A 19,167-nucleotide genomic window follows, 5' to 3' on the forward strand; every position below is an offset into this window, starting at 1 on the left:
GTGAAACAGCAACAAAGAGGTCTTGATATTTTTGACGTGCAATTTTCGGCCGAAAGTCGGCTGACAAAAAAAAAAAGAAAAAAAGAAGAACAATGAGTCTTCACATTTTTTGCTGCCACTTCCCTCCCATCTTATATTTCAAGCACAAAAAAAAAAAAAAAAAATGTCGGGGATGCAAACATTCAATCCCTTTGTTTTCTGCAAAAAAGAAAAGAAAAAAAAAGGGGGGAAGCCCCCCCCCCCCCCCCATCAAGCTCCACAAGCCCCCACCCCCAACTTTTGCGCCAGTCCGGTTATGAGATGGGCTTGTAATCGTGATTGTATGTGATGGTGACTATCATCAATCATCCCCCCCCCCCACTCTATGGCCACACTTTGAACATTGAGAGTTTTCCAAATGCAACAAAATGTGTGCACCAGAACGTTTAACAGCAATAATTTATTAGTCTCCCTCGTGTTGATAGGAGGTGGAGGGCTTATCCCTTCCCACATCCTCCTCCTTTGTCTCCTTCCACATAGGCCTATACTTGCTACACTTCTCTGACAATTCAAGATATTCCAGCAAAAGTGTGCGCCAGATCGTTGAATTTCAGTTCTAAAAATGAAAAAGCTCCCTCGAATATGGGAGACGTATCTTGCCACCTTCATATTGCTTGGTCCCCTCCATGGCAATTTCCTAATTTTTCACGCACAAAAAAGTGTGCCCAGATCACTTTATTTCAATTCTTTAAACGCAAAATCTCCGTCGGATGTGGGAGGGGGCACCCCTTCCCACACCCTCCCCCATCTAGACCTTAACATACACAGTGATGATGCACACGCAGAATAAGAGCCAAATTTCGTGATTTAGCTTTTAACACTTCCCTGAAAAAACAAAACAAATAGACAAAACCCTTATTTACTTGTATCATTTATTTATTTCTTTTTTTTCGGGAAAAACATTTTAAGTATTTCATCAAAGGTTTTGCACCAGATCGCTGAATTTCAGGGGGGTGTTTCATCAACGCTTGTCAGCGCCGACAACTGTCGGCGCTGACCAATTTCAGCAAAATCCTTCGTTTTGATTGGCTGAGATGCTCTGGTCACTGACTGTTACTATGGTGATTCAAGTTGTCAGCGCCGACAAACGTTGATGAAACACCCCCCAGGTCTGCTAAATGCAAAAATCATCCTCCTATTGGAGGAGAATATACCCCTCTCCTACAATACACCCTCGTTTTCATGCTTTTTCTGTTTACTGAACAGACAGCGTTCATGATATTTATCGTAATACAAGAAATTTATTTAAATGATAACATTTTTTAGGGCAAATTGTTCAATAGCCCTAATAGGCCTAATCTATATCAAAATACTGCTTTTTACGTAAACCAGTGGGACCGTCTTAAGTTGATAAAACACGCACTTAGACGGGAAGAATCTAAGGGCGGAATCTTTGGGAATTGAAATTCATGAGTGTTGTGATTTTTTTTCGATTTTTTTTTCGATTTTTTTTTTTTTTTTTTTTTTAACGAACCAAAAGTGTGTGTGTGTGTGTGTGGGGGGGGGGGGGGCTGCAGCCCCCCAGCCCCACCCCCCCCCCCCGCTTCCGCGGCCCCTGTTTACAACATCAAAGTGCAAAAAGTTCTCACTGTGTGTATATGTGTGTGTGTGGGGGGGGGGGGTGGAGAGACACCCTCTTCCAATACCCCCCCCCCCTAAAACTTTTTGGTCAGCTATTTTTTCTGACAAACTATTACAAGCTACTGGGGGGTGTTTCATCAACGTTTGTCGGCGCTGACAACTTGAATCACCATAGTAACAGTCAGTGACCAGAGCATCTCAGCCAATCAAAACCAAGGATTTTGCTGAAATTGGTCAGCGGCGACAGTTGTCGGCGCTGACAAGCGTTGATGAAACACCCCCCTGAAATCCTTGCATCTGATTGGCTGAGAGCAATTTTGTCCGACAAAGTTGTCGGACACAATGCTTCATGAAATGCCCCCCATAACACATCTGTCTCGGGCAGGTGCAGCCACTGAACTCTATATTCAAACCTGTCTTAGCGGCCGCCTGTCTTAGCGGCCGCCTGTCTATAATGGCCACTGAAAAATCCCCCGAGAGAAAAGCCCTGTTAAAGACCCTGTGTAGAGCGGCCACAGAATTTGTTCCCCGCGGTAGATTTTAACCTGTCTATAGCGGTCACAGACCCGATGGAGCCGTAGCCGAGCCGATAATTCAGCGTGTTTTTCTGCTTTGTAACCGTGCTAGCCATTCATGGGCAACGTTCAGTGATCGCCACCGCTGCATTCATCACTCATTCAGTCCTGGGGGTGTTTCATCAACGCTTGTCAGCGCCGACAACTGTCGGCACTGACCAACTTCAGCAAAATCCTTGGTTTTGATTGGCTGAGACGCTCTGGTCACTGACTCACTGTATGGTGATTCAAGTTGTCAGCGCCGACAAACGTTGATGAAACACCCCCCTGATATAATAATGCTCTAGTGTTAAGCGTTCTTCACGACTGTACACATGCTACCAAAGAGTGTACGATCTTTGATGCTACTGCTATGTGCAATTGGTGATAAACACCGGCATTGTTCAATGCATGAAACACACGTGTGGTCCATACGTATACATGTACATGTAATCAATACACACAAAGCTGGATAACCTGTCTATAGCGGCCACCTGTCTATAACAGCCACTCTTTTCGTTTCCCTTGGGTGGCCGCTATGGACAGGTTTGACTGTATATTACAGAGGTCAGTGGGTTCAGCCCACAGAACTCTTGGTTCAGCCCACTGAACTGGTGCAGTAGTCAGGAAGCAAATTGAGCGATAGAGGGCGTATCGGGGATACTGTATGTTCCGCGGAGACTGCGTCTGGCCAGTGCGTCTGGCTTCACGGATCCCCGATAAGAGCGTGAAACGTCAAAAAAATGAAAGACTCCTGAGCTCCGGACAGACGGATCTTTCTGTCTAGTGTTTAACGTGACCCTAGAGCGGGTTCTCTATAAACCCGCTCTGCGTGACCCTATCGACCCTATGGAGTTGTATTTGCCTTTCATTTTCTCCTATTCACTCGGACAGAGCATACATGGTAAAAGATGTATACTTCGGACCTCATTACGGCATGGAGAAGTGTCATTCCTGCCTGAGCACGAAATAGAAATGAAGAAATGCCCTTTATTATCCAAGTTGTGGTCCCTCAAAATTCGAGCTAACTAATGACCTTATGATAGGGAGTACAAGTATACCTAAACCATGGTGTTTGATATGCGTGGGGGTGCTCACAGCTTCAGACCCCTCTCTCTCTCCTCCCCCCCCCCCCTCCCTCTCTCTCCCTCCCTCTCTTTCTCAGCCCTTCTCTTCTCTTTTGAAGAGCATTAATCCCACCAGGGCCGGCGGAGCGTTTTCAAAAGTGGGGGCCCACTTCCGGGTTTCATGAGCTAACAAAAAAAAAAAAAAAAAAAAAAAAAAAAATCCTCACTAGCAAAAAAAAGAAAGAAAAAGAAATAAAAATATGAAAAAAATAACAAAAATAAAAAAGGTCCTCAGCTCATCTCTCCCCTTCCACTTCCGGTTTTCATGAGGTGACAAGAAAAAAAAAAGGTTCTCTGTTCATCTCCCCCCCCCCCCCCCCCCCGTTGTTCCGCCGGCCATGCATTATTCATATTTGTTGTTCTCTCTCTCGTTTGCCCTTCTCCTACAGCCCAGCGGATAGTCCATCATTCATATTTTGGAGTCGTCCGCTGTTTGTTTCTTTGTTGGTTTTAGTCACAATGTAGGCTCATAATTATGATTTTCCCCAAAACAACCAACAATTTTAGTTATTCCTCCTCTTGTATATCAAAGAAATTAATCATGACAATATCAAACGTGGTATTCACAAGTCATGAAAATATAAACAATAATTTACATTACAATAATATAATCATAGAATATGAAAGGACAAAAAAAAAAATAAAGGACAAGATTAAGGGGGTATCGTACCCGAATAGGAAGAGTAGAGAGAAAAGAAGAGAAGAGAAGGGAAGAAAAGTGATAGCAAAGCAGAAATCATTGTAGGCGGCCAATAGAATTATTCTTTCTAATAGTCTTTTACAGGAAAGCTGCAGAACATTACTTATTTCTTCTTTTTGGTTATTTCATCTTATTTTTTTTTTTTTTGAGGGGAATGTAGAACTCTTGATCCGCGTGAGGTTTATCATAAAAGTACAAATGCTACATCCAAAAATGATGTCAAATTATATACGTTTTTGATCAAAGTACCACAGAAAAAAAATCATTATGTGGGACTACACGGACATTGCTAACATGTCTCACAATAATTATGCAGATATCTCAGCAGTGAATAAATATAAATTCCTGAAATTTTCGTGTTGGTGTCCTAAGATATCAATGTACAAAATTTGGTAGAAAATTTTGGAAAACCATCGAGGAAAGTTTGATATATACTATAAGTTTTCATATTTAAAAGATATATATATATATATATATATATATATATATATATATCATGGAATTTGTGTTTCGCGTATAGAATATGAAATTGAAATTTGAAATTCATCGAAAGGATTTTTTTCGTTAAAAATAATGTCCAATCTTTCCTTTTTTAAATGAGGTATAACATGACATTAAGACAAGAAATGAAATGTTTTTAAATAATTTTCAATATATTTGTGTGGTCAAAAAGCTAGAAATGCTGAATATACCCTCGGCAGTTAACGGGATTAATCAAAATGGAGGAAATGAAAGAAGGCAGAATTTACTCCGACAGGTAACGTAATGCCCTTGATAATCCTGCTGTTTGCTTCCTGAAATGGCTGCTGTTGCGCTTCCATATTCTTTGGTACCATGGACCCTATATAGGGTTCATGTTGGTACTATACCGGCTCCGTACATGAGATGGGTGGGTATACCCTACAGAGTAACACTGAGTTGGTGACTATGTGAAAGCACATCGATCCGTTTCCAAGCAGATTGTTTCTTAGTAGATACATACTCTATGCCAGTGTCTGATCAAGAGGAGCATTGAATTGTATCGATATCAGCCTCAATTCAATGTATAATGTCTACACTGTCCTATACATCATGTGACAACAGTGTTTTATCATACAAAAGGGAGGTCAGTGATGGACGGTGGCATCCCTGAGCAGGACACCACTGGGCGGTTTCCCAAAGAAAAATGAATTTAACTCCTCAGAAAATACAGAGAATAAATCAAATCAAATAAAATAAAATCAAATCAAATCAAAATCGTTACCTCCTGGGATAGCTACTCCTATAGGGTTTGTTCATGCACCTTTTTTTTTTTTCGAGTCTGAGAGATTGTTATGACTCACAATCCAAAACATGTTTCAAAACAGCGTTCAAGCAATCGAAAGTTTAATTCATTATGCTGATTTTAAGTTCTTTAAACTGATCTCAGCCGTTGTGTAGCTATCCAACTCTGCAGTTTCACCGGGAAAGTGAAGGTCAACTTATAGGTATACGTTGAAAGTCTCGTTCCTGTAGATATTCTCCTTATAGATCCACACGCTAAAAGTAAATAATAAAATGATTAAAACATGTGTAAGATTCATGCAGAGTCCTTTGTACTTTGTATAACAAAGTAGACAACTTACTTCTCTCCAATACTGAAACTGCAAGGGGAAGAGGAGCCTTCTCGAAGGCAGCTCAGGGCCCCATTTCATAAAACATATTAGGATAGCAACTCTTGCTGGAATGGCAACTTCCCATAGCAACAGCCAATCAGGAAGCTGAATTCTTGTCGTTACTATGACAATTGCCATTCCAGCAAGAGTTGCTATCATATCAACTTTTTATGAAATGGGACCCAGATGTTTTACCGCTCAACAAAATGATTTAATGGTGTGATGTTTTCATTGACACTATACATCAAAACAAAATGTAGTCCCCCTATATAATACATTATGTAAAAGAAGCCATATATCCAGTCTCCAAATAAGATGTATTTCGTAAAGGAATTCACCCTTATCTGTTATCACACCTAATTAGTTTGTAATAGGCTTGTGTATGGCTTGTATCGTCTATTCTTTTTCCAGATTTATTGTAAAGTATCTAAGTTGGTAAGAGAAGTGATGAGGCTCGGACTGGCATAACCAACCATGTGTATTTCTTGATTATTTTTTTCCTCTTTATCTTCTCTTCATTTTTTCTTTATTTTATTATTTGCGTTGCGTCCAAGTCTGCCGTCATTTTCATAATTCCCCATATGCAGTCATTTTTTGTTCTTTCCTTATTATGTTACTTTCAAGTAACCTAATTCTTTGTTTTCTTTCATCTTCTCGCTCGTTTTTTACGAGTCTCTAATTTTGCTTCTATCATCTCTTCCTTAATATTTATGTTTGTTCATATCTAATTCTTTCATTTTATTCTGTCATAAATAGCTTATGATTTTCCCTATCTTTCCTTTTGTTGTTCTTATTTTTATCATATCATTTTCTCTCTATCTTTACTTTTCCCCTTCATCATGCCTTCAGTACTCAGTCATGAAGTCTTATACACAAGGGTGGGGACGCTGTGGCATCGAGTGGATTAGACTCCCGACAGCGACACCAAATTGTGGAGATGTTTTACCCACCAGCGCTCCCCGATCAGGAAGATCCGAATATTCGGTTGTGCATGAGCCTTTCTGGTTCCCCCCTCCCCAAACTTTCGGCCGCTAATGTCTTGAACGAATACAGACGTTACACAATTTGGAAACATGATTATACAAACTCATCTATCACATCATACAGCTTTGAGAGTATAAGGAACCATGCAATAATCACTGCTGGTGTGACATTATGTGTTGAGCTGATGTGACGATATATGCGTGAGAAATCTGCTGTGACATCATGCATCAAAGATGAGATGCTTTGCGTGCATGTTGGATAATAATATAGTCAACGCATAATATTTGCAGCAATTTAGATGAAACGTTTATAATGATGATATTGAGGTGGATGCAAGACATGCTTCTTGTGTTTGTCGGAGAAGGCGTTGGCATGGTAACCACAATTTTCCCAAAACCTTGTGGAACGAACTACTTCCACAGTACGTATTTATTTCAAATTTGGTATGTATAATGGTCTAAGGTGTAGTTATGCAAGGCACTCTTTGTGTTTGCACCCGACAAGGCGTTGCCATGGCAACTGAATACTTTCTTGAAAATCTTGTGGAGTGAACTACTTCCACAGTTGTGACGCAATTGAAATCACATTTGGTGGAAATTGTGGCATTGGGGTATAGATGTGGGGACTTGATTTTTGTGTTTGCCAGACAAATCGTTGCCATGGTAACCACAATTTTATAAAAACCTTGTGACATTTGGGAATCCCTACATAAGCTTGGGATGTACAAGAGCACGGCAGACCTGATCAAACTCACAAGGTACTCAAAAGGTACCACACACACACACACACACACGCACACACACACACACACACACACACACACACACACACACACACACACACATATAACCTTTTATCAAACCCTAGTTCAATTCTTTTTCATAGGACTCTGAGCTCAGCTGCTGGAGCGGAGTAATTAATCACCTTCAGTGCTATAGTTCTAGTTAAAATAGATGTTTCGTTTCGTTTCGTTTATTTCATTTTCAACAAAGAGTGACAATGTACAAACATATCACGAGAAAAGAACATTAATATGGAAATAAAAATACATATTCTGAATACGTCGTAATATCATATAAATACCATGAATTAAGGAAGAAATAATAAACGCGTATAATGGTTATTTTGTATAGGCCTACTGCGCAATGTTGAGTGGAAGGGATGCTAAAAAATAGAACTTGTAATATGCTTTCCCTCAAAACCAGACAAGACACTGAAGTCAAAGTGACTAAAACACATCGAACACTAACAACAGAACTAAAACCTCACAAAGGCTTTCACAAGGTTGCCTTCTTGCAGCAAAAAATGGGGTTGGGAATTAAGGAATCACAGTGCGTTTACTTCAAAACAGATCACTTTGAACTATTACAGGATAAAACATTGCAGATGAGGAGTAACACATTCTCTCAAAAGAAAATAAAAACCTAAAAATTTAGAGAGAGAAGAATGAGCGTACTGCATAGCATCAGAATTACTTTAAACGAACAAATTGATAACAGAATAGATGTAGACCTGGACTGTTGAACCAATCATTCAATGATCAATGTAAGTAACCGATGATTTACTGAATAACAGTTTGATGTGACATGCCCGGATGTGATAATCAACAGTAATACATGCATGTTATAACAATACAGTGAATCATGGTAATGGACCTCGAGAAGCACAGCTTATATTTTGGTTCATTAACACATTTCACTCACACACAAAATACATGACGCAATGTAGGCTCTGGGTCTATCTATCCTTTACTAATTTGCAGAAGCTTGAGTTCCCTCTATTGATATTCCCATAAGTTTATAGCAGACTAGCCTACTAAAATGTCCCTCTTAACTAGACTTTTTACACTTTAATAATGCACGTTCCACAAGACTTCGGTAAAGTAGGCCCTATTTTTCTTATCAAGAACTAGACTTTTTACACTTTTATCCAGATCACAAACATTATCATTTTTATGTTTGTTGTGTATTTTTCCCTTTTGGTCGAAATGCCAAGACTGCCGTTCATCAGTTGTACTGTGAGTAAAATACTTCAATGAGTTTCTGCGCCTGAGAGCAAGAAAGATAATAAGCACAAATTGCTTGTATTTCTGAGTGATACACGCCAATAAAACCAAAACAATTTACCCCTATGTCCGTATGTTTAGAACTACGTGTACCTGTACACTGTACATGTACCAGCTGTTATGCCTGCGTTGTTCGATTGCGCGTGCGCAAAGTAGGTCGTCCGGCTTCGTCTCGCGAAAATAATAAAGATGGCTGAAAAGTGGTAACGTACGAAGGAATGAATGGAGTGATTCTTTAATATTTCATCGTTTCTACTTGCTCTCTTCAAAGCATTGTCCAGTGCGAATCCCTTCCATATTCTGCAGTCTAAAATGAGTGAACTCACGCCCGATGAGGTATGATGACTTGGTCCTTATTTCTCATAAACTTTTTGTTTACTTTTTGTGCCGTCATCATGGATTCATAGCTGATAGCGCTTTTTCGTAGGACCGAACAATACCGAAGTCCCACTGCTTAATAACCGCGTATGGTGAACAGCGCATAGTGAATGAGTATGCAGACTGTGTATGCAGGATTCATCGCTTTGTCTTGATCGACAGGGTAATTGGCCTGTGATAGTGTAATTACAGACTTTCTAGAGACTCCCACATTTTACGTCACCAGAATTTTGGGAATTTACCTAAATTAATCTTTTTTGAAGGCCCACGCCCTGCCAGCGCCAGTGCACACGCACAGCTTCACTAGCTGAGGCTTATGACTAGAACTATGTGATGACTGATGTCGTTATCAGGCCTGAGCTGACTGCAGTGCATGCATGCTGAGCTGAGCTGAGGCGAAGAGGCCGTGCGGAGGTGTAAAAATCAGTGTTGTCAATTTATGCAAAATCATGCTCTATATCCTCTCCTAACCTTGTCAGTGGGTCTCTGGTGCTAGTGTACTTTCGCATCACTAGCGCTTGGCTTGGGTACGGGTTTCTAGTTACATGTACCTCCGCCAATGGCCAAGGGAGGCCGGAGGAGGTTATGTTTTCGTTACCGTTCGTTGGTTTGTTGGTTCGTTTGTTTGTCCTGGTGCAAAATAACTCAAAAAGTAGTCAATGGATTTGGATGAAACTTGCAGAAAAGGTTTAGAATGATACAAGTAACAGATCAATGATTAAATTTTGGTAGTGATCGAACAATTTTTGGGGAATTTATGAAGGATTTTTAATATTTTGGCAGGTAGGGTCAATGAACTTGGGAGCCAGTTCAGGCTGCGCGTATTTGAGGTTTGCATGTGCACACTAAAGTGCGTGCTCTAGTTTCTGCTAGGGCGAGGCATGCCGTGCAGCTGAGGGTTTATGACGTAACAAATAATGCACTTGTCAATGTAATGACTCACCCCACTACCCCCGGACATGGGTGCGTCATTTCCTCGTTTGGTCCGTCAAATTTGTGACCTAGGTGTCCGTCATTTTACCAGCTTTGTCCGTCAAATTTTTGACCGAGGGGTGCGTCAAAATCCCATCATTGTCGGTCAAATTTTTGACCGAGGGGTGCGTCATGGTACGTCACTTGGCTATGGAAAATAACACGCATTATTCTGAACCGAGGGGTGCGTCACTTGGCTACAGCCTATGGAAAACTGCACGCATTTTTGCACGCTACCAGTATACCGTATACGCGTACCGCGAGTGAAATTACGGTGAGCGTTTTCCCGCGGCAAGTGAAAATCAAAGTCGGGAAGCATTTTGGAATAAGAGGGAAAAATGCTTGCCAGAATCTGGCAAGCAAACAATTTAAAAGCCACCCTTTCTCCTCACATTTTCTATCCAACAAACCCATGAAATCACGCATACTCAATCTCAAGTCAAACCAGGGACTTGTTTAGGCTGTGCGAATCTCTACGTACAGCGACTGGGCTGTTTATACTCGCGGGAATGCCGTGGCGTGGTGTGTACCTGCGCTGCAGTATGCATCCACCGGACTAGCAATGGCCGCGCACACACAGCGCATCTGCACACATGTGATTGTCGTATGGATGGATTGCATGCACAGAATACATACTACTGTACGGAATATCGTAGCAGCAGCGTGATGTACGGTGAATGACGGTACGGTGCTTGCAGGGCCAGGGTAAGGGAAACTTGCCGAAACTTTTACAAATTATGCTTACGAACCAAAAGAAAATGAAATTGCTTGAATAAAACGTATGCAAAAATCGTTTCAGTATTTTCGGGGGTGCGTCAAATGTACCGAGGATGTCCGTCAAAAAAGTGACCGAGGTGTTCGTCACTTTCAACGTGTTGTCCGTCAAAAAAGTGACTGTGGTGTTCGTCACTTGCAGCCTTTTGTCCGTCAAAAAAGTGACTCTGGTGTCCGTCAAAAACCCCGTGTGGTCAGTCAAAAAATGACCATGACGCACCCATGTCCGGGGGTAGTGGTGTGCGTCATTACATTGACAAGTGCATAAAGGCTTCTATCTCGTTTGGGAAATCGGGCGACTTTCAGCACACTAAGTATACTTTCAGCATGCTATAGTATAAGTACATGTACGTATGGGTGGAAATCACTGATATCTCTAAAGAAGAACAAGATCAGTGATGGAAATGAGCTGCATGCTTGGCGGAGGTCTGCGCTCTTAAGAGTGCTTTTCTAGTTGAGACATGTTTCTAATTCTGCAGAATTAAAACATCATGCACAGGAACATGTATGGCAAGCAAAAATAATCTTGTTTTTTTTTTTATTTTTGCGCTAGTTTTTGGCTGTGCGAAATGAGTGAAAATTTCAACACCGTGAAAATTTCTACTTTTACAGTACTCTAGGCCAGGCCAGAGCTCACCACTGGATGCTGCTATTCGAGTTAATTAAATTTAGCCTTAGGGCCTAACCTGCACAATGCAGTTTTGACAGGCATTCTCAACTTTGTACTTGATCAACTGTTAATGCCACAACAAACCTTAAAACTAAAGCCTAACTGTAACCTGATTTTAGGATTTAAGGATTCATGCTTGTGCAGTAGCACCAAAGTCTTTATATGTGTAATGTTACATGCATGTTAGTTGTTTTTAGCTGCACATAGAAAATTGTAGAGGATTTTTACCTGCACACTGTACACCCAGCACTTGACAAGCACAAGGTATGATAATACGCCAGCGGCGGACTGTATCAGCTGGAAGAAGAAGCACGCAATACGGTGTTTGTTTGCTAGTCGTATAGACCTGTGTTGAACAGTGAGCACCAAAATGAATATTAATGAATATGATTCATTGCAATGGTTTGAACAAAAGGCAGTAGAATCAGGTTTATTTTGATCTTCATTTCTTTGTTTAATTCATTTCTGGAAGTCTTGGAATGACAGCCAGCTCATGAATACAATCTACAATGTATGGTGTAGATGGTTTTGAACCAATTGCTGTACAAAATGTATATGTATGCCATATATTTAGCAAGTCTAATTTTTTATGAATCAGGACTTCACAACAATTTTGCGAGTGGTTAACTTTGCTATTGGGGAGTCCAGCATTGAATGAAGAAATGTACGGTGCACCTCACATTCATGTCGGGATCAGAGTTATTGTTTTTGCCTGCTTTTAAATTCGCAAATAGCACCCGACTTGCAAAATTCACAAAAATGAAAACCTTGCAAAATATTTGGCCAATACAGTAAGTGTAAACTTCTTCAAGGGCCATCAACTACTATTATATTTATTGTGTTCTGATGAAATTGCAATTTGTGAATGTCCAAGTATGTTTGTGTGTGTTAGATATCGTGGTGCTATTGTTCTATACAACCAAATTGCACAAAAATCTTAGGGTATACTCTGTAGCTTTATTTCTGAACACTCTCATAAATTTGACCCACATCAGTCATCCACAAGCGTTGATATAGACATTGACTTTAATGTTGTTGCTCAAAACAACTTGCTGTGTGCTAACAATCGTGGTGAAAGCCGCCTACAACCTGTACATGATATGAAGCTGAAGTTAGCCATCTACTTAACACTATGCAATGACTCTTTCAAGTAATTGGAGCAAAAAATAATGTACATAATGATTCATAATCATGTAAGGCAAGTTGACTGAAGTCTGATGAGACATGCAGTTTCTACATTGCACAAGACGGCACACATACAGACAGAAAAACAGATACATGTACACTGTAGACACACCGACACCGACACTGACGCATGGCCCAGATCTTCAAAGTAGACTTGGTAGTGTCTTTCTACCTCAATCTTTCCATCACTTTCTGCTTTGAAAATTGGAGATATTCAAAAATTGTAAATCAAATTCTCTTCATTTGTTCATGTAGATCCGCCGCCGCCGTCTGGCGCGACTGGACAGAAACCCAGGGCTCAGCCCATTGACTTCACCGGGCCAAGAGTCTAGAACGTCCAAATCAAGCACACCTGCCTCTCCCACTTCACCCAGCGGGAGTTTGAGCCCCAGCCACACTGCCAGGACTACACCGAGTAGAGATTTTTCAGGTGAGAAACACAGTGCATGGCAAATAAGACTGTACAATGTACATTGTAGATCTATCTGTCAATAATACATGTATGTACACCATGTACGGTTGTATCATGTGACATGTTTGTGCTATGAGTACCATATACAAAATTGGTTTGCAAAAGATTTTTTTTTTTTTTTTTTAGGCTGGAAGAAGTGGCATGCCAAGTCAGCCAGATTCTTTCAGAAAATTTTCATTGTTTTCTTTTCTGAGTTCTAGTTGAAATTTAAAAGCAATACCACATTATTACAGTATAACAAAAATGTTCTTAATGAAAATTCAGTGATGGTGGAGTATCACAAATAATTAGACTATTCACATTGGCATGTATATTTTGCACAAGGATGCAAAAGATGATTGTTTCAATACTGCGATGCCAATCTTGAAATCTGATAAACTTACACAGGTGTGTAACAAACCTTGCCATGAAATAATCTTTTATCCTCGGATGATTTGTGGTTATTGATTGCATGATTGATACATTCAAGTGCATAATAGTATTATACATACACCATATGGCAATGTTCCTTTTGAAAGAACAAGCAAAATATGATCTTCAGGCAAATATGTGAACCAAAAAAGTTGGAACCTGTCCCAAGTTGCTGGAAATATGCATATTGTATGCAATGGTCAGTAGAAACATACATGTACATACAATGTAGGAACTTGCTGTCGGGTACAATGTAAGTGATATACAGTGTACGTAGAAGGGCACTGGACATTTGCTCTTTTAACAATTTGGGAAAATTGTAAACAGACTATTTCGCTTAAATCTCCTGTCATGCCCATAAGTGATGTACAAATGTGCATTTCTGTGTATGTGTACACGTATGTGTGTGAGAGAGAGAGAGAGCGAGAGAACTGAAGCAGCACTATGGCTGTACTCCTTTTTGAAATGCCTGCCCAGATTCTGCTGGTCCGTCGTCGCGGGAGCTAGGCAGGGCTACCTCAACGGAAGGAGGAGAGCATGGCCCCACTGCCCACTGTCAGTCCCCAGTGACTGAAGAGCCCGGTATGCCCAGTCAGGCCAGTAGCGGTGTGGGAAGCTTGGACTCTGAGGCCCCGCAGAGCATGGAGGTGGACTTCCAGTCCACCTGTGACTCGGGGTAAGTGCATTGGATTGGTGGGAGTGTATTGTTATTATTATCATTTATTTAATTGGCCATTCAATTGCAATATGCAATACAATGTCATGTAACATACATGCAGGGGTATACATGTATAAAATGTAACAGAGTGACACATTGGCCAGGGCTCACATAAGTAAAATTCTTTACTCTTACCCGGGGGCATGTGAGCCCGCATATGTCACTCCATATCACCTAATAAAGATCAATATGATCAAATTTGATTCATCATAATTATCAATAAAGCAAAGAAATAAAAGATAAGAAATCGTCTACGTACATTGTACTGTAACAAGGTGTGTACACCAATCGTGTCATGATAGTTACGAATGTACTATAAACAAGATTTGTAGTTGAATACATGTGTGTGTGTGTGTCTGTGTGAGAGAGGTTTTATCCTATAGGGATTGGTTGTTCTTGTTGTTGTTGTTGTTTTTTTCTTAAGAGATATCATTCATATATGTTCACTTGTGCATGTGTATACAGTGGACTCCCCTTATAATGAAGTCCTCGGGACCGGCAGTTTTCTTTCATTATATCAAAATTATGTTAAAACCGAACGAATAAACAATAAAAGTACATAGAGTGGATAACGTTGCTGCCTGAATTTCTACTTCGTTGTAACCGTGTTCGTTAAAATGGGAGTGCACTGTATGTGTCAAATTTGTGAAGCACTTTGACGGAGGACTAACTCTTTCTGATAGAAAAATTCTGGTGACTCTGACTAGAGTAGGTGTGTCTGTGTGTGTGTGTAATGGTGACGAGGGACAAACATATGTGCTTAAAACCAAAAAATAAATAACCTTAGTTCATCTCATTTTCACTCTTTGCCATAAATACCAAAATGCCTTCCATGAGAGTAATTGAAAAGGCGCAATTTGACTCTAAATGATATGAAATACAATATGAACATCAGTTGCTGTATCGATGTAAAACTGTATTTTCCTAAGACTTTTCAAAATCTTCGGACATCTGCAGATCCCTGTCACAGATGGATGTTGATTCTGGAATTGAGACCACAGAAGTAGAAGATGTTCCAGCCAACAAGAAAAAGTCACCTCCTCGTGTGAGTTCATGACACATTGTCATTAAGAATTAATTTCCATATTTGCTTATTAATACATTTAATTATTCATTGTATTTTTTTCTTCTTGTTCATTTTTTTTTTTTGGGGGGGGGGGGCAGTGTCCCAACTATATATTGGTGCCAGACCAGGGGGGCATTTCATGAATAATTTTGTCCTACAAAGTTGTCGGACAAATTTGCTCTTAGCCAATCAGATGCAAGGATTTCAGTAGCTTGTAAAAGTTTGTTAAAAAAATATCTGACCAAACTGCTTTATGAAATGCCTGTCAGATTTATGTACATTGTAATGTGATCTGGGTTTAAATCTATGCAATCATAATTTCTCATTTCCTTTGTAACTAAAGCACTTGAAAAAGCCCACTCAAACGTGGTAGTAACATGCAACATCTTTGGTTTTGTTTTAATATACAATTGCATGTATAGTAGTCTTCCACTTTATACTGCATGATTGATGGTCATCTCAGAATTATTAGTGACAATTTAGAATCCGTCTATTACAGATAAAGGTCATGAGGGTGAGGTGCAGGGATAGGGCCTAATGCTGCGATGACCCATTTCACAAAATACAAAAATGTATTCAAGAATCATCTTTTAGGGAAGCACTGTACACTTTAAAACTTCAAACAAGTGTGAAGTGCATGCCTGAGTTTTCGTGCATTTCTGTTTAATTTTCATTCAAAAACTTGATAAAGAGTAGGCAGACAAAAAATGGTGTCAGCTCTGAATGCTCAACATATTTCCACACAAAATACATTGTATGTGATGCTCTTTCTTCGTTGGTAAGATATTCTTCCTAGTTTTGTCTTTCCTACACATCTGTGTCATGGCATTACCACAAATCAATACTCAGACCTGTCTTGACAAAAGGCTGCATGTAAATGTTGTATGTTGACCAAACTATAGACAAAAGGCTGCCTTTAGATATTGTACATCAACCAAAATATAAACATGGAAAAGTGGACACTGATGAACTCTCACTGTCATTGAAAACCAGAGTAGGGCAAATACTGTCCAATGTCTTTGAGAGATATCACTTGTTTTAGTTCACAGTGTGTGACATGGATTATGATTAGTATTTAAAGAAGAAGAAAGAAGAAGGGTGCTTTTAGGAGGGCTGTACTTTTAAAGGAAATTGCAATGTTGTTTATGTCCTGCAACTTTGACCTGTTACACTGAATACATGTGTGGAAGCACATTCAATCAGTGAATCAGCATTAGATGATATACGCTATGTGCAAACCATTCAAGACCTAGTAATGTACATGTAGCAATGATATCAAAGTAGCATGTAATTTAGTACACTCTCTTTCTGCTGAACTATGTTTGTTTGTTACAGCTGCTGCTATGTGGTGTTAGTGAGCACACCCTACTTACAGTTATATCCAAAGTTTTTAATGTGTCATGGAAGGAACAAGGTCCTAATGTCGTCTACCTCAAAGAACTCGCCACTGAATTCGCGGAGGATCCAAGCAAAGGTACGATCATATCTCTAAAACCCCTTCCATTTCTGAAAAAAAAACTTCATGTGAGATTTCCTGGAATCTCATGGGTGATGTTGTAGCTTGGGTAAACTCTCATGTGAAAAGCAAAGGTCAGCATACCAATAACATGAAGGCTGTTTTGCGCTTATGCCGTAACCTGTACTGTAAAACATGATATCTTTGCGGCACGAAATTATCGCGAATTGGAGCCGACGGCCCTTTTTGCGGCATAAAATTTTCGCGAGTTTCCTGTCACTTTCAATGCATATTGTGTAGACAAGAACTTTTGTGTGCATTTTAATTTTGCAAATCTTGGCTCTCGCGAAATCCTTGAAATTGAAATGCATGCAAACATTCCTCATTTTGCAGTACTTGCACTGCAGATGAGCAGGCAAGAGAAATTCAACAGGGAGCTCATTCGCTAGTATGACAGAAATTTCTTGTGAGTGTACCCGGTTTGATTAACCGTCGCATCTCCCAGGTGATGACCCGAGTGATAAGCGTTTTTTAAGTGTTCGTATACTGTATAAGTTGTTATTTTTGCATTTTCCCAAATGAGGAGGTCATGGACATTTTCCCAAAATTTTGTTTTCGTGATTTGACACCTAAGAGTATCATAAGTGCAATATTACCCTAGCGTACATTGTATGACAAGATTTTTTTGTGTTGTTAAATTAGGTTAGTAAATTTAAAATAAAAGTGCATATCAGAGTACAAAATGTAGCTGCTATCTCTTATAGTTGTATCACATGTTCATGTACTAAGACATTAAGTTTGTGGTACTTTTCACTTGTAAGGTACCTTCAATTTAACCTGGTATTTCTGCATAGCATGTCTTCAAATAGATTATTTTCATGAGTGCCAATGTGCCAACAGTCATAGAGTTCTGTTTAAGAGCAGATTAATGACTGAAGGAACCACAAAGACTGAAAGATTAAAATTTGCTCTTTCGTCTTTTACCATATTCCATGTAACTGATTGTTCCTGTTTGTGAATTTATTCATGACTTTTTCTTCTTTGTACAGGGAACTTTACATACTGCTATTTTTTCCTTTCCCCACTATCAAGTTATTATGCATGTCATCTCTTACAATATCTCTGTCTGTTGCCTTAGTGTTTGGGAGTATGGAGGACCTCGTGTGCCTGATTCTCATGGAAATTTTATCACTGCATGCATCAAGTGGCAACCCATACTCCAATCTCTCTGGGTCTCAGCAACAAGGCACGTCAAGCGGGGCAAGGTAATCGTCAATACACTTTCCCTCAGTCCCTATTTCATGGTATGATTACATTCTGTAAAAATAAAAATCATAGGACATCAGAAAATAAAAAGGGGAATTGCACACAGGTGGTCTTTACACGCAGGTCCAGCTTCATGTTATGTCATAAGAAGGCAATATGCTTATGATGTTGTGGTCTTTCTACCCAGATGGTCCCTTTGTGCAGGTTGGCTGTTAAATGTTAAATTAAATTCTTCCCTGTTACTGCATTTGGCTTGCTGCACTGTGTAATGCAATAGATTAATTTCCTCTCTACCCAAGCTTAGCAGTGATACATAATACACATGCTTACTCAGATGTAGCAATAGTCCCACAGGAAGGTCATTGTGTTATGTTGGGGATTAATAAGATTGCATAACATCTATTCACTGAAGCTGAGTTTAGGGACAGTCTATGTTGAAGAAAGCTCTCAAGTGGATGGAAGGATTAACTAACAAAGCCAAGGGAAGAGTAATTTGAAGTCAGTACCAAAAGGACAAGCCGATGTTTGGTACTACCGCTAATCTCACAGTTCCTTCTCTCCTCGCACAGCTCTGCCACCTTAGCGGCACCTGCAGCTGGCTCACAGCAGTCCAACAGCCAGCTGGAATCCGAGATGCTGGCCTACGTCGTGCAGTGCTTTCAACGAGTCACTGCTGAGGAGAGGTCATCGTCTGAGGTGTGTTCACATTGGTGACTCTTCATCACAAAACCCAAAAAAAGTCACCAGACATGGATTTTTAGCAAAGAGCAGATTCGGAAAGAGTAAACTTTAAGCTTTAATATGACGTATAATTGTCAAATGGGCTCTCCTAGTCTATCTAGATATTCTAAAGAAAGCACACATTATGGAAAAGTGGGTACTGAGAAAAGAAGCTCTGAAGTATAGGGTCTATCTTACTGAGCCGTACTCTGTGCGGTGAATGGGGTGTAATGATCTACTACTGTATACGCTGAATATTTCGCGAGGTTTTTATTTTCGCGAATTTTGCGAGGCGGGTGCTATTCGCGAAATTAAAGACACGCGAAAATATTGACTGTGATCCCCGATTTGAATGCTACGTACGTGTGTACATTTCTCCATTCAGTACAGGACTC

The 19,167-nt window shown here is 40.0% G+C and overlaps 1 protein-coding gene across 1 annotated transcript in view; it reads left to right on the forward strand.

Annotated features, from left to right (window-relative positions):
• Window positions 1–8,869: 8,869 nt before the first annotated feature.
• LOC140238434 (ubiquitin conjugation factor E4 B-like) overlaps window positions 8,870–19,167 on the forward strand; it is a 43,483-nt gene continuing 33,185 nt past the window's right edge. The window contains exons 1-7 of the mRNA XM_072318340.1: window positions 8,870–9,020; window positions 12,919–13,093; window positions 14,024–14,222; window positions 15,222–15,309; window positions 16,666–16,804; window positions 17,925–18,024; window positions 18,622–18,748. Of these exons, the coding sequence (XP_072174441.1) occupies window positions 8,997–9,020; window positions 12,919–13,093; window positions 14,024–14,222; window positions 15,222–15,309; window positions 16,666–16,804; window positions 17,925–18,024; window positions 18,622–18,748 (852 nt within the window). The 5' untranslated portion in view covers window positions 8,870–8,996. The remainder of the gene's footprint in view (window positions 9,021–12,918; window positions 13,094–14,023; window positions 14,223–15,221; window positions 15,310–16,665; window positions 16,805–17,924; window positions 18,025–18,621; window positions 18,749–19,167) is intronic.

The sequence above is a fragment of the Diadema setosum genome, chromosome 15, assembly GCF_964275005.1.
Source record: "Diadema setosum chromosome 15, eeDiaSeto1, whole genome shotgun sequence".
In the NCBI taxonomy this organism is placed as follows: domain Eukaryota; kingdom Metazoa; phylum Echinodermata; class Echinoidea; order Diadematoida; family Diadematidae; genus Diadema; species Diadema setosum.